We start from the raw sequence: 16,680 nt of genomic DNA on the forward strand, positions 1-16,680 counted from the left end.
GCAAACAAAATTCATTAAGAAAGGACTAAAATAAAAGTGTAACAGAAGAGGAGCGTAACTGTGAGAGCAGCAACTGAAGAGTACCACAAACACATTCACGAATCAGATTTAGTATGCAATTGGGTAGAACCACAGAAAAGACTCATTCAAGACATACTAACAATCTCAGCTCACACTAATGAACGTCCCTGATAACTTAATGAGGAAATAAGTAGACTTCTGTTAAGTGTGCTAAAAGAATATCTACCTAAGGTGTATTTCTTACTGTATTGCTCAGACAAAACACAACTCAGCAGACAGCTTGAGGATTATTTTTTTTCCATCTTCAAAAAAGGTATTTTTGATCAGTGCTTTGGAACTACAGAGGAGGCTACAAGGAAACCATTCATGATTTAGTTGTTAAAGGGAAGCTGTGAGAGTTTAAAGCAATTTAAAAAAATAATACTCTTTCATAAAATTGTGCAAATGGGGGGGAGGTCTGTAAGAAGAATGCCCATCCTAATGCAGTAAAACTGCACTGGTAATTTTACACACTAATTTTTCTAAAGGCTCCACGATGACAGCAGAAAATTCAAACACAGAATATAGCTACTGCTCAGGGTGAGTTGAGCTACATCCCCCAAATCTTAATTCCTGGTGATGCCAGGAGCTGGGTAGGTGGGTGCTGAGAGAACTGATGTTTTTCTTGACTTTGTCACATTTCGTAATACATTAAGCTTCTATCTAGTTCATTTTGACTTCTCTGCCCCTTTGAGCCACCAAATGGAAAGGTACAATGAACAGTCCACGAACTTAAGTGTGCTCAGTTACTTATTATTCCTTATTTATGTACTCATTTGTTGAAAAAGGCCCACATCCTTACCCAATTTTCAGGGAAACAGTTTGTCATTACATTTCAGCTGACAGAAAGATCCACAACAGAAAAGTAGGAAAGAATTCCCAGTACTCTATCCTATCATAGTGATACCCTCAGGCTTATTACAGGAAGCATTCTTAGCATTCCCATTTTCTCAGAGGTTATTCAGCACAAACACTACATAGTTGTGCTTTGACAAACACAATGGAGACAATCTGCCGACCCTAAATAATAACCACTAACCTTCCCAACAAGTAGAACAAATGAACACTGTCAACTTAACCTTTCCTCACCATTTTTTTCCAAATACCAAAGTTAATCCAAATGAAAACTATCCTGCAAGTGCTATTTTCCTTGCAAGAAAGTGTAAGAGTTAATAGCCATGACGGGCAGTACAGAAAGAAGCTCCAATCAGAGCAGTATCCCAGCAACAGAAATATATACAGGTATTAAAATACCCCACAACCCCAAACCTGTTATATTGATATAGTGTATAATAACCATTAAAAATATTAAGAAAACCACGTGTATAATCAATGAATATAAAGATGTTATAATTATGAAATAACCAAGAGAGTTAGCCAAATCTGTTTATAATAACAAAAAGAGAACAGATAGAAAGCTTACACACATCCTGGGCTCACTGCAAAATTCCAGAGGAGGGATCTCCAGAAGAGATCCTTCCCTACTGGCAGTCAGCTCTTAGATGGGTCTAGGAGAGGTGGAGGCAGGCTCCATCCCTTCTGGCAGCACAGGTGAATTGCCTTCACCTGTGCTCCCGTGGCTGACTGCTCACCTCAGGTGATCAATCAGAGGTTCAGGCCATGATGCAGCAGTTCCAATACACCATCTAAGTTCAGACTTCACTTTTATTACTTGCATGATTGAAAAACAAAAGTGAAGGGAGGATCAGCATCACCTCCACTCCAGGAGGTTAAAAATGCCAGGTGCACAACAGAAAACATACAGTACCAATACAGATAGAACACCCGGCCCTTCATAACCATGAAATTCTCTTGCTTCTCTTCCCTATCCCACAACTGCAGTAAATCCCTGTACAAATCTACCTGCAATGAGAATCACCCACAATTTGAAACATACCAAGGCAACTGTCCAGGAATTTCCTTGTCCTAAAGTGTTTGGATTCATTGGGAGAAACAAGTTGTGCAGGTTTAATTATGTTACAAGCTTGTTCATCTCCCCCATTTATGGCTAGTTCTGCCATGAGGTAGTAAGTGGATGAATACACGTGATCAGGTCCAGGGAAGTCACATCTAAGATTGTAAAGAACTAATATGAAATACAACAGAAAGTTATCTGTGCTTTTTATGCTGCTGGCCAGTAGCATTCTGAAAATGCTAACCTTCCTCCTAGAAGGAACTAAATATCCTGAGTGGTTTTTTTTGCCAGTTCGTGTTATTCCTACAGATTTCATGGCTTCTGCAAGTCCCTTCCTGCAGTGCGTCATCTTACTACACTGAGAGAACCAGAACTGCATAAAGAAAAGCAACACCCTTCAGACATACACTCACTCTTTCCCTCCCAAAAAACACAAACAAAACAACCCTATACTATTTATTATGAAGGATCAAATGCTTTAATAGTTTTATTTTTCCCCAGAGCTGTCATAATGCAACTGTATATTATTTCACAGCTCACTTTTCCCATCTGTATCAGCCCATGTATTGCCCATAACCTAAACAGATACATGTCCAGTACGGAAGAAACCAAGCCATCTTACTTTGCATAGACAAAACTGCCATTTAGGCAATTTCACAGAATCTCCACATTTAATCAGTTCTCTTATGCACACATTTCCTAGATATCATTACACTTGCAAGTCACTTATACATCACTTTAATCAACCTTGTGCACTGATCATGAAAGTTCTACCTAGTTTGCAGAGGAAAGCAGGTATATTCTACAATCTTGAGTGACATGGACTCTGTTACAAATTACTAATTCAAAATGAGAAAAATGCCATCCCTCCTTATGCAAACCATAGCTCTAACAAAGCATATGAAATTAACACTCTCGTATATCTCAGCTACCCTGGAGCTGGCAGCAGACACCTCAAATTCTGCACCACGTAGCATTTTGCATATTAGAAGTTTATATCTCTTCAAACTAAACATTATGGATAGGTTTAAGATACTGGCCACCGTGTTAAAGTTCGTCCAAGCCACCAGATAAGAGTTATCCCATTTTATTCTTCAATTAAATCTTACTGTAAATAATGAGTCCAAGAAAATGGGTTACTCACTTCAGTGTAATTACGGGACAACATCTTACAGATTATTTTGTATAAAGTTAAAGATCCAGAAGTTTGGACCTTAACAAACTAAGTACAACTACAAACAACATGCAATTACTAGCAACATTCTTCCGTACGCTACTTAAGAACGTGAATATATCATCAGATAATTTGCCTACATAGTCGAACACTTTAGAGAATGATCCTACTTTTTAAAAGAAAAATCAGTTCCTTCACATCCCTTCCAAGACACAGGCTGAACCTCCTACTCTCTGCTTCCTTCCTTATACCCAATAACTAACCCAGTACGTAGTTCAGGTGCTGAAATACAGGATGTTACCGGATTTGGAGACAGTGAAGGACTTCAGAATATACGCACTAGAATCATAGAATCCTTAGAATTGGAAGGGACCTCTAATTGGAAGGCTATCTAATCCAACTGCCCTGCAATGAACAGGGTCACCACAGCTAGATCAGGTTGCCCTGGGCCCGATCCAGCCTCACCTTGAAAGCCTCCAGGGGTGGGGCATCAACCGCAGCACTGGGCAACCTGTGCCAGCGCCTCACCACCCACACTGTAAAAGATTTTTTCTCCTTACATCTAACCTAAATCTGTCCTCTTTGAGCTTGAAAGCCTCTCCAATTGTTCTATCACCACAGACACTGCTAAAGAGTGCTTCCTTCTTTCCTTTCGATACCGAAAGGCCATTAAAGAATAGCACTAGGAATGTTTCATGAACATTCTGCACATTCCATTACACTGGCAAAGGAACATTTTTTCCAGAATGACAGCAACAGCCTCAATAAGCAAATCAAGGTAACCTAAAAGAGGAATTGCTGGTATGACAGCACAGTGAAGTTTTCTCAACTCAGTGCGTATCAGCTGAAGCACAGCTATTGGCTATATAAATGTGTTTATTCCACCACATGCCATGGTGAATAAACTGCTAAGAGCATTACACCTGGCACAGTTATAGGCCAGAACTAACTTCATTATGGATGACAGGCATATACATCAATCCCACCAATTCCATCTCTGCACTGCCATTTTCTCTCTAGCATCCGTGACCTTCTTTTCCACACTGTATCTACAAATTATTTTTCAAATACAGAGGGATAAGAGAAACTAAGGAAAGCATAATTGCATGAATTTTGTGTGTGAAGGAAATTGAAAGAAGCGATGAAACAAGACGTGCTGGGTAAAGAGGACTGAAGAAATCTGTGCTAGCTAACTGACACGTGCTACCACTATATGCAGCCTGGTAGGAAAAAAAAGCATATATATATATATATATATATATAGGATAGAGAGAGAGAGAGAGAGAGAGGGAAGATAATTTGTGCAATGTGGGAAGAAAATGTTATCAATTGATAGTACTAAGCGTGCAGAGCAGCCAGCTCACGACAGAGAAGGATAAGCAAATCTTTGCTAAAAAGGTTCCCCAATTGCCAGTTTCAAGGCTCCTATAACAAATGCTAACGTGCTAAGCCAAGCAATTCAATCACATTCTCTCATGTGTCCACAATCTGCAACTACATTACAAGCTGTGCTGGTAACAGATAAGTCAGTCAAGGATAAAACTTCTGCAGGAACACCTGTATTGATTACGGCAGTAAAGACATTTTCTAGTATCAACATTACCATATATATTAAAAACCAAGCATTTGAACCTTCTCATCACTTTTCTTCTAAATCTTAATGAAAACAACAGGCTTTTGTCTTTTTCCCCCCCTCATACAAAATTAGAATGTCTTCTTTCTTATCTCTTTTACGTTTCTTACATGGAGTCTCTGCATTACTGAAAAAAGAATAATCTGAAAGCATGAAGATAGCTGAGATCGATGCAAAATATGCTGTTCTCTTTACAGAGGTGAGACATAGTATTGTACACTTTGATACTGATAATCTCAAAAACTGCCTAATGTGCCAAATTAATTGTTGACAGAAACAGAAAATTGTGAGATTCAATACATATTGGGGCAGGTGCATCATAGAATCTTCGGAAAGGAAAATGCACATACTAACACATACAGCTCTGTAGCCTCAGTAGTCTGAACCAATACACAGCTAGTTAAGAAGGATGGGGAAGATGACAGTATGAAAGCTCAGTCCTTCTAACAGGGACAAGCCACCCTGAAAGGGAGCTTTAATTTTGACTGTACCAAATATGTAAAATACTAAACCCAAATCAAGCTTCTACAGTGTAAATACCAGTTGGTAAAATACACCACCACATGTCTGTAGTTCTAGCGGCTGGCAAGCCTGCCCTTGGCAGGAGAGTTGGAACTAGATGACACTTAAGATCACTTTCAACCCAAGCCATTCTACGATTCTATGACCTGCACTATGAAGAGCTAAGTTTAACACCTGTAAAAAGTAAATCGGCATAAATAAGTTTAATGACAAAAATGCACAGCACATGTTACCTGTTCAACAGTCAGTAATGTGGTAATACTAAATAACAAAGCTAGCCTGCCACCACGCCAAAGGGCTTCACTTATTCCTACTACTATTAACCAAAGTGTAATTAATAACTATATAAAGACACAGCCATTTTTATGATAACTTATTGAAGTGAATCTAACATAACAGGCAGTGTAATATCTGGTAGTTACTGTATCTTGACTGAAATGCAAGTAGAAAAATTATTGTTTGCATTACTGTCACAACTCTTTGAACTGAAGCTGTCAGAAGCCATACAGTAGTGTCACAGGTAGATAGACAGTTTAAAGGTCACTGAAAACTGTGTTTCAAATTCAAATTTCACCTTAACATTCAGACATCCAAACAGCCAGTCAACAATAAATAAATAATCAAACAAAAAGCCATATGCACTAATGTTGACAGTAATAGCATTAGACTAAGGAAGTCAGAACAGGTACGAAAGATGCTTCTGTTACAGCTCCTGTAAGGTTATGAAAGCACCATGTTATCCATCATTTAAACAACACACATGATCTGTGATGATAAAGAACTAATTCAAACTTGAATTCAGAAATTAAAAAACAAGCGTGGACCTAGCGTGCTGAATGAGAAAGTAATCCCTTCACAAATACTACGATAAAAAAAATGAAGTTCTGAAAAAAAAAGGAGTAGCGAAACATACTTACTTGGTGTGAAAGCAAATCTGTGCTTACATAATTCACAGTATTCTTTTCTGCTGTGTTTAAGCCACTGAACTAAGCTGAAACAAAAAGTGATCACATTTAGACATGCTATTACATCTTTCCCCTTTCCTCTCCATTACAAAAAGCAAATCAATTATCTGTTTCAAACAAAGCAGAACCTTCATACTATCATGGAGGACAAACTAACTTGTTTATTAAGTATACTTAGGCCACAAAGTCGCAGAAAGTGGAAAAAAAAGCTGAGTTCCCCAGGGAGGTGGTTGAGTCACCATCCCTGAATGTGTTTAAAAACTGTTTGGATGTGGTGCTCAGAGACATGATTTAGCAGAGGGTTGTTAGAGTTAGGGAGGTATGGTTAGATTGTGGTTGGACTCGATCATCTTTAAGGTCTTTTCCAATCTGAGTGATTCTATGATACATCTTCAATTACATCACTTACACAGAGAAAAGTACATCATCAAGTATGTATGTTACTGAAAATGGTAATGGCTGAAAGCACATACCCTCGTGTAGATACTGACTGGGAGTACCAGTCCTTAAAAATATTTCAGGATTCAAAACCACTCTATCTGTGAAAGAATGACTATTAAAATACAATCAAAAGGAGAGCGCATCATAGACTAGAATTATAGTCTTCATTTTTAGGACTTCCCTGACTGAACATCATCTCAAAAATATCTTAGTATGGTTTGTTTGTTTTATTCTTAGCACGAGGTTAAGTACTCTTCTTCATTCACTATTAAAAAAGGCAGAAAAAAAGAACGTATATCTATTTTTCTGCTTCTTGTTCTCATAAGGCAGATGTGTGAAGAGAACTGCAGATGTGTGAAGAGAACTGTACTCTCAAACAAACGTATGAGTACTTCCTTTTCACATGTAACTGCTAAATTCCTTGTGAGAATTCACACTTCTATGTAATGAACCATCATACAAAAAAAGCCCCAAACCCTGAACATATTTCCTCTGAAAATTTGCTTCATTTTAAACATGTTAACATGAAGACATACGAAGTACTGCTTTTAGAAATACATTAATTTTCTTAAAGAAAAATGAAGGAACAAACAAAAACTCTCAGAACTTACCATTCCTGATGAATAAATTTAATACTGCCAGTACACACACATGGATGATACAGGGGTTTCTCAGGAGTTCCTTCAGACCGACAGACTCTGCATATATCTGCTGAACAAGACAACAGTTATCACACTTCTGCTGGCAGAAGTCACATTTACAAAACTAATTACACGCGACGGAAACTTTGCCATGTAGCAAAATGAAGCAAAAATAATTGGAAAAAGCTTTAAGACTGATTTAATGTGATAGAAGATATGAAGACTTGAGGACTACCAGAACAGAAACAACATTATCTCCCTGATCATCATCTTTAAAAAAAAAAACAACAAAAAACCCCACCTTTTTCTTTATTACATACTTAAGGTTCTTAAGGTTGCTAGGATATACACATACCAGAGCTGTATGTAGAGCATAATAATAACAACATCACCTCTAAAGCAACATACAGTTTGCAAAGGACAGTCTCCCTGAAAGCAAATGTAAACTTTGAAACGGAATAATTCTGAGTTTTCGATAAGTTAAAGAGAAGCTGAGTAGAAGAGATTTACCAGTTCCTAACATGTGCATAAGACAGCCACTACTCTGGAACATAAAGTGCATGCTGCTTTGTGAGGAAAGGAATAATCAAAACACCAAAATCATAACGAACACAAAGAGATATTTTGTGACTTTGCCACTGAAGCTGAGTAAGGCCATCCATTTAACAGCCTGCAATCCAGTCACAAGATGAAAGACATTTTCTATTTCTTATTTCATAGGAGTCTTGAAGCTTCTTTATGTTTTTGACATTTTCTTACAACTAACCATTGCAAGATGTTTTGCAGGCACAGAAGTGAACGTATCCTTTTCCCTCTAAAGATAGGATGTCTTTTCTAACACTATTTCATTATCCAGAGCATTTGAACACAACTCAACTATTTTGTTTGTTTATTGACAGATGTGTGTTATATTCCCTTATTATTTTCATACCCTTGCACCCGTACTTGCATTATGGAAACAAATATAACACGTCCACTTTTACAGAAGATTTAGGTTTAGGATTCTCTCTTTCAGGAAACATTTCTCCATCAATATCATCCAGCAATGCTAAAGAAGTAACTGATGCATATCGAAGGAAAATACTAACTTATATCAGTGATGTAAAAACACTGAAAATACACAATTTCAAGTTAAAACCACACATCTTTATTCTTGGTTCAAATCTCCAAACGTTACTGTTTTTCTATGAAGAATTTCAAAGGGAACCAAATGTTACAATCCGAAGGTTTTTCTGCAAAGAAATCATAATTTGACCAAATCCACAATTTACACAGTATTAGAATCATTTCTACACATAGCATGAAAGAATTAAAGTAATTCTGAAAAAAAAAAAAAAAAAGATATTTTCTAAGAGATTTAACTCATTCTCATGGGATGAATATCTATAATTAATTCCAGAAACTTATATTAAGCACCACACCAGCGATGCTACAAGCAAACACCAGAAGTATTTCCATTGCAGTCACGTCAAGTAATGTCACATGGCTGCGAACACCAAGAGCTCCTGGTCTCTCTGCCTACAAGAAAGGCCAGAACCACCACTTCAAGAAACAAAGAATTCATTTTATGACAGAGAGTATTTCCAGACAACCATAGAGAACAGATCTCTCCAACTTCCGGGCAAGATCTACCTTCCTCACCTTACCCACAGCAGGCTGACAACTTGATATGTCAGAGAGGCCTTGTGAAGGGTTAGACAAGAGACAGAATGGGGCAGATAACAGAACACAGGAACCAGGGGTTACATGGCTTCAACTGATGTGAAACTACTGCTTTAAGAACACTGTGGCACCAGAGGAAGCAAGTTAAAAGCACATTGTTTTCTGAAGGACCCCCACAGCCCTCTGAGCCCACTCATTAACGGTGTATTGACTTTCACAACAGATTGCTCATGCATTCCCAAGATTGCTGGGAAGAGCAGAATTTTCTTTACTGAAAATCAATGAATTCTTCTCTAAGAAAATGATTTCATTCTTCTGTTAGCTTATGAAAAGAAGTTAAGCCTAATTTTTAGTTTTTTAAAGGAGATGAGAATTTCTAGTTATTCCCTCTTGTTTTATAAAATCAAACACATGAGAAGCAACAATCTGGTCTATTTAGCAACATCTAACATCAAATCAATGACCCCTGCTAAGGGTCAACATGCACCTTATGTATAATAGCAAGTACAGAGAGAATTCCAGAGTGTAGTAGATGCTATTTTTCTACTTGCATACAGACTTGGCATCCTATTACAAAGATGCAGTTTGGAAATAACAGTTCTGGGTAATACAGCTCTTTGTTCTCCCCACAGAAAACTTCTTTGCCTGTCACATATCTAACAAAACATTCACCAATGTAATATTTAAAACTGAAGTTCAGATTATTCAGCAAGAAACTGATTTAACTGGAAAGACACGTGAGTTTCTTTCTGCTTCAATTATTAACTTCATCAATCAGCCATTCTGTTTAGACTGTTTAGTCTGGGGAAAAGGAGGCTGAGGAAAAGGAGGCTGAGGGGAGACCTTATTGCTCTCTTCCAATATCTGAAAGGTGCTTACAGCAAGAGTGGGGCTGGTCTCTTCACACTGGTGACAGATGACAGAATGAGGGGAGATGGCCTCAAGTTGCATCAGGGGAGGTTTGGGTTGGATATCAGGAAACACTTCTTTACAGAAAGGGTTGTTAAACACTGGAATAGGCTCCCCAGGGAGGTGGTTGAGTCACCATCCCTGGATGTGTTTAAAAACTGTTTGGATGTGGTACTCAGAGACATGATTTAGCAGAGGGTTGTTAGAGTTAGGGAGGTATGGTTAGGTTGTGGTTGGACTTGATGATCTTTAAGGTCTTTTCCAACCTGAGCAATTCTGTGATTCTATGATTCTAACAGAAGTGCAACTGCCACAAATATCACTACTGGGTTGTCAACACTTACAAAGGCCCACTTGAAATTTACAGCACAAGTCTGTGCAACAGTTAGTTCCAGTCCTATTATTTTTAAGCTTTTGAGGGCAACATTAACATGTAAGGTGCTACATATGGTACACAGATATACATATAATGCAAATGAATAAATAAATACAAACAGAAACAGCACAAGTGTAAAGTCCAACTGGAAAGTACAGCACAAATGCGTCCTAGAGGGTATTTAACGACCCCCTTTCTCTCCTCCCATATTCCCCAATCATCAGATCAGGTCCTCTGAAAGCACACAGGATCAAAGGCTATCATTCCTAGCAGCCTGCCTGTTACAAATTATCAGCTGTGGATTTTGGATTAAATCCACCGAGATGGATTTACCAACGACTGGCATGGTGAGAGCAGGACTGGTCAGTTCTGAGAACCCGTCCCACAGTTCACTGTAATCCAAGCATCCTGGACAACTGAATGCCAAGTAACCAAAACCTCAGCAGTCACTTGAATCACGCCATCTGATGGAACTGCTGGGCTGCAGAAGCAGAGGAGTGCTGCAGCAAGCAGCTTTACAAGTTGTTAGATGTTAAGCACACGCACGTTGTGATTTCTTTTGTTTCCACGAGCGCTGAGCTTCCACAGCACAGCGCAACGGGCATATCTACGAAGACACAGCCTTATTCCAACCCATCGCTTCACGTTTTCCCAGCTGTTTTATCCTCTCAAGTTGTTAAGCCGAGTGCATGCAAACACACACGCAAAGGGACGGCTCAGTAACGAAAGCCAAGCCGCTAACGTTTTCCTCATACCGAACCGAACTGAGCCGAACCGAGCCGCGCCGTTACCACAGCACCGCCGCCACAGCACCGCCGCCCCTCCCCCGCCGGGCAGCACCCGGTTCCCAACGGCCGCGGTTATGTAAGGGACGCGCGCCCCGGCCCGCCCCGCTGCCGCCGGGTAACGCGCTAACGGGGCCCCCCACACAGCCACTGCGCCCTCAGTGGCAGCGCGGGCAGAGCCCCGCCGTGCCGGGAGAGCTGGGGGAAGCGAAGGGCACCAAGCGAGCGCCGTACCTTCCTCGGCGGTCTCCATCTTGCCTGGCTGACGCAGCGCCGGCCGAGCGGGTGGCGTGACGGCGGCGGGGCGGGGCTGCGCGGCGCTGCGCGGGGCGAACGCCCCGCCAACACGTCAAGGATAGAGCGCCGCCCGTTCCGACAGCGCTTCCTGCTGGCTTGGCGGTCTGCCGGTGTCAGGCCTTGCGACGCCTCCGAACGGCCGTGTTGCCTCGGGGTGTGACCCGGCACGGTGCTGCTCAGGTGGAAAGTGTGTCTCCAGATTACCCTTTCCAAGCACCAGAGTTGCTGATAGGGTGGATGGTATCGGCCGGTGCAAGCGATAATCTTGAGGAAAATGGGAAAGGTTAGTGTGGCTCCCCAATAACGTTGTAATTACAGCAAAGTACTGCATTGGAACACACGTGGGTTACTCATCACGCCCAGCTCTTCCTGAGCAAGGCAGGGTGACAAGACTCCCACTTAAAGCTTAAAAATATCGATTTAGTTTACAAGTAAGCTTATTTTCCCCTTGACAGATTTATTTAAAAAAGCACCAGTGTAAGATTGCAGAAGGGGCAGCGTGCTGGATTCGTCTGAATGGGGACCATCAATCCAAACACCAAGAGAGGCGGTCTCGTTTCCAGGCATGCTGTAACTCCCATTCTTTGTCTTCCCAGCTTGCAACCACTGTTGTTGCTCAGCTGCGATAAATACAGAAGAAGCATCATATAGAAGTCCCTAGGTTATCCCTCACATTCAAAAGACCGAGGCAAAATGAATGCACAGAATTCCCCTTAATTAACTTATGCATTTGTCCAAGTTTCAACCTTTCAGAACAGACTTCTAAAAATCAGATTAAAACCTTTGAAATGAGTAGCTATATGCTGCCAGTGAATGATTTTATTGTTGTCTATCTATCCAGCCATTTAAATCACCTATCAAGCATTAAATTTATACCACCTACTCAACAATTAGAGAGAATTATTCCCCCCAAACTTGTTCTTACCCAGTGTTTCAGTATGGGTTTGGTACAGAAGGGGATGTTAGGAGATGGTTGTTTGCTTCTGACTGTGATCAAGGTCAAGAATTGGTGCCAACAGGCTCTGAACAAACATGCTAAAAAATATCTCTGCTACAAATAAGTTATGATGTGAGTGACAGTGGAAATGGGGAAATTTTATAGGTGGAAACCTAAGATAGGAATAGACTCAATCCCAAATCACTGAAGATCATGGTAAAAGGGAAGATATAATTAGAATGAGTGGGAGGAGTGGAAAGAAGACAAAATTATTTTGAAGATGGTCTTATTTTTGTAAAGTACCTATGTTTTTTAATGCTTAAATACTTAGAAAATTATTGTCTTAATATATTTCTCTTAAAATACAAAATGAATGTAGAAAAATTGAAACCACCCAGTATTTGCACTATGATATTTCCATCTTTTCTCCAGTTCTAAAATAACTTCACAGAAAAGGTTCCCTTACATCCTAGAGTTATTTTGGACGTCTGAAATATTGAAAATCCAAACAGCAAAAGTTAATGCTTTTCAGTTTTTCTTTAGCTAAACATTTTCAGTTTAAAAAAGAATGTGTGAAATGGCATCCGCTGTTTCTGGTATAAATCTCAGCCCTAGTCACTGAAGGCTGTCACTCAGAGTTGGCAGCAGCTTGCCTTCTAGTGCTGACCTAGTTTTTTTTCCTCAGCTGTCCACGTGATTCTCACAACAAACACTGCTCAGTGGGTTATAAGCAGCAAGTTACAGAAATATGGAAAACATGATGGATCTTTAGGAAAGCAACTAAACCATGATTTATCTCAATAAATCAGGCAGGGTTTTGGGTGACTGTGTAACTGATCCAACTTATCCACCATCACAAGGGAGATCTAGGAAGAGTCTCCGTGGCAAAAGAGAAGCTGTTAGAAGTAGAGCAAGGACTCTGATAACAGCATAAAGTACATCCTACAGGAAATTAGCGTGACACGATCAGATTAGAGAGGACAAAGTTCTGGTGAAAGTCATTGCCACCACAGCTCTTGCCAGTGCACTATGAAAGTCTTTTGAAGGACACATGTCTAAACCACTGGCCATGTGGCCACAATATCTCATCAATCTGCATCTGATCAGTAGATAGCTGCTGTGCCAGAGGATTCCTGACACAGAAATGGAGGAAAGTAGTCTTAGGAATGCTGTACAGGCAATAAGATTTACTGCTTCCTCAAGAGGATGCCCAAGTTGTTGAACTAATGCTCCATGCTGACTCTGAAGACTCTGTATTTACCAGTCTGCTTCCTTTCAGCTGGCATTGGCTTAATACTGAACCTAGTCTGTGATGAGTATCTTACACTGCAGAAGTGCAGAAGAGATCTTTTCACATGTATTGGTTACAGTGGATTTTCTGTTTAAAACACAGAATGTCAACTTGATTGGGATCTTGCTGTCATGCTTTCCATGGAGCACATGGCTGTTATGAACGTACCAGATATTTAGAATTCTACGGGTGCTGTTGTTCTGTGAAGGCTTCTAAAAATGGGCTGTGTTTGCCTTCCAGAATATCCCATTCCTGCCTATTATAATATCATTTAAGGCTGGCGGTTCTATACGTCCCATCAACCTTAAGTGAACCTTCTAGCTAGTTAGATATGTTGTTAAAATAGGATGAGGGTGTTGTTTTATTTTTTTTTTTAGTTTTTGCATTCTTCTCCTTGCTCTCCTTATAGGAGGACGTAGTGAAAAAAGTACTACATGTGTCAAATGACTGCTTACCAGTCCTTCTGAAGGCTTATTGATTGTTATGTCTTTAAAAATCCAGGAAGCCATCATCACAGATAACAGCAATTGGGGATTATCCTCAGTATTTAGCAGGAGCAATCTTATTTTCCCAGGAACCTTTTCTTGACCATTTCTTGTGGGTGTTGCTGGAGATTATACCAATGAAATTAAATTGAATTTAAAGCCACATTTTAACTGTTAGCACTGCAAAAAAGAGAACATGTCTATTGTGGAGAATGATCTTCATTTTGCCTGTATTGATGCTATAGATATTTTTAGAAAGATACTTATGTTATTGCCTCTGCCTGTCCTGCATTAATTAGGGGAGAAATTTGGAAGGGCTTAGGTTTCTAATGATTTGTCATTGCTTTTTCTCAGGTCTTTCTGCAACAGGAAAAAAGATGAGAGTTGTCTTGGCCAGAGAGAGTTGTCTTGCAGTCCAGAGGTCAGAGTTACTACAGGTTAATCAGTCAATAGCCTCTGTTTTATGAGGTTTCTGATTTTGTAGAAGCTTTCTCTTGCACACTGAGAAGTCAGACATAAAAGCCAGCTTTGGTTTGTTTCCTTAAGGCAACAGTGCACTTATTGTATGCACTGCCTTTACTGTAGGATTGGCAAATACAGTGAAGAAACCAATTAGTGCTTTTAATGTTTAAAGAGAAGGATGTCAAAGTGCATGGCTCAGTGAAGTAGATTTTCAGATGGATGACTAATATGAAAAATCAAACACGTTTACTACTCAAAACCTGTATTTTCTTGGCTCTTTTGCATGGATCAATGAAGCATTTTGATTTACCTGTTTCTGAATGCAGTCATGATATCAGATGGTCTTCTGCCAGGATCTCAGCCTGTTGGTTCAAGGTGCTAAAGTCCTCTCACAAAGATGCTGATGCTCACAGAAATGATGGTGCATAGTCTTTCTCACAGATTTGTCCTGAGATTATGTGGAAAGTATCTGAACTCTCACCCCAGGACCCCTGTTCAGTTCTTGAGAGCAAGCCTGTTTGGAAACTATCCTTTTCAAAAACGGAAAATTCCCTAGTTTAGAAGTGTATAGTTTATCCTTGCTTTAAAATTAAGAGTCTTTTGAGAGCCTGTACCTTCTCATTCATTTTTAGCTGAATCCTGGGCATACAAATCACTGTCAGAAAGTTATATCAGATTTCCTGGTCAGGATTATTATTTTCAGGGTAGCAAATGGGGTTTTCCGTGTCTTTCATTCCTTCTCTGAATCCTCAAGATTGTTTTCCTGCCTCTATTCTCCAACCTTTTCCAGGAAGGAAAGCAGGGGTATTTAAATGATTTACAGCCCCTTGAGAGCATGTACTGTCTCTGCTTTTCTTGTATGCTCCTGGTCCACTCGATCTAGTTCCCAATCCTGCTTACATGGAAGGGCAGGGGAGAATTTGTATGGTAAAGGACAGTGAGTACTCTAGGAGGCCTGAATTTCACAGTTGCTTCAAGGAAAGCAAAGGCTCATGGACAACTCTCTCCACCACCATAAGTCTTACTCCAGATGAGTGTAAGCTGGAGCTGGGCAAGATTTTTTTTCTCTTCTACCAAAGTCCTACAGTACAGGAGTGTGAAAAGAACAGCTAAGAGCTGTACAGATGCAAAACATGCTGGAAAGGATTATGTTGAACAGCATGGCCAAAATAAGCGTGGAGAGTGGGGAATTGTGTGAGTACAAGGAACTGGAAGAAGAGGGGCTATGTAAGAGATGATGTTTTGAGCACACACTCTTCTCTTGATTTTGTCATAGAGAAACTGGTGAAAGCTTCAAGGCAACTGAGACCTCCAGCCCAGGAGCAGGACCAGTGAGGGGAAAATGATGCACGTGTGCCACAAGAGGGCCCCTCTGTTCCAATCCCAGGAAGTGGCCTAGGGACTTGAGAAGATGACTGAGGACACTGAATATCTCTGGGACCTGCAGTGGGCCAGCCAAGCAGGGAGCAAGAGAGCATGGTGATGTGCACCACAAAGACCTGAGGGTTCAGGGCTTCCCCTAGGAGCACCTGGGCTGAGGGTCTCTGCCTGCCCCAGGGACTGCTCCTTGTCCTGCCAGTCAGGGCAATGTGAGGACAACCTGCTGGGAGTTTCTAATGTTGCCTATGGCTCTTGACCTTGACAGGTCTGGCCTAGGTGGGGGTCACTCTCCCCCCAGTGATGGTCAGCTTTTCTGCCAATTCTTGTCTCAAATCTAGGCATATTGTACGCTACTGGTAAAGCATCAGCAGCAACAAGAGCCCAAAGTCAGGAGGAGAGAAACTTTCATTGCCCACAGGGAAGGAGGCAGAGGCAGGGACAGGCGTGTGCGAGCACTGCAGCACAGACACTCCAAGTGCTGTCATGCCAGCACTGTTGTGTAGGTCTGGCCGTGAGGGATGGGATCTTGTCTGACAGCATGTCCTGCTTAGCAGCATGCTTGTGTGAACTGATGTGCCCTCAACAGCAGCCTTTACCTTGCAATTACAGGAGGCAGTCCAAGTAGGTCAAGAAACAGGAGACTGAAAGCTGTCTTGTTTGTGTAAGCAATGAGGGTCGGTAAATGTAGCTGAATTGGAAGTCTGTGCAGCAAAAGAGAAATTGGTTTGCTGCTTTAGATTTTTTT

The 16,680-nt window shown here is 40.6% G+C and overlaps 1 protein-coding gene across 2 annotated transcripts in view; it reads right to left on the reverse strand.

Moving 5' to 3' along the window:
• The window catches only part of MARCHF6 (membrane associated ring-CH-type finger 6), a 43,500-nt gene extending 32,075 nt beyond the window's left edge, over window positions 1–11,425 (reverse strand). Inside the window, exons 1-3 of one of the 2 annotated variants that reach the window (XM_010708508.3) lie at window positions 11,318–11,425; window positions 7,322–7,418; window positions 6,222–6,295 (exon numbers count right to left, since the gene is read on the reverse strand). In XM_010708508.3, the coding sequence (XP_010706810.1) occupies window positions 6,222–6,295; window positions 7,322–7,418; window positions 11,318–11,336 (190 nt within the window). In that variant the 5' untranslated portion in view covers window positions 11,337–11,425. Of the gene's footprint in view, window positions 1–6,221; window positions 6,296–7,321; window positions 7,422–11,317 lie in introns of both variants that reach the window. The other variant, XM_019613829.3, reaches the window with a different exon arrangement.
• Window positions 11,426–16,680: the final 5,255 nt, after the last annotated feature.

This window comes from Meleagris gallopavo, chromosome 3 (genome assembly GCF_905368555.1).
Source record: "Meleagris gallopavo chromosome 3, MGAL_WU_HG_1.1, whole genome shotgun sequence".
Classification (NCBI taxonomy): Eukaryota; Metazoa; Chordata; class Aves; order Galliformes; family Phasianidae; genus Meleagris; species Meleagris gallopavo.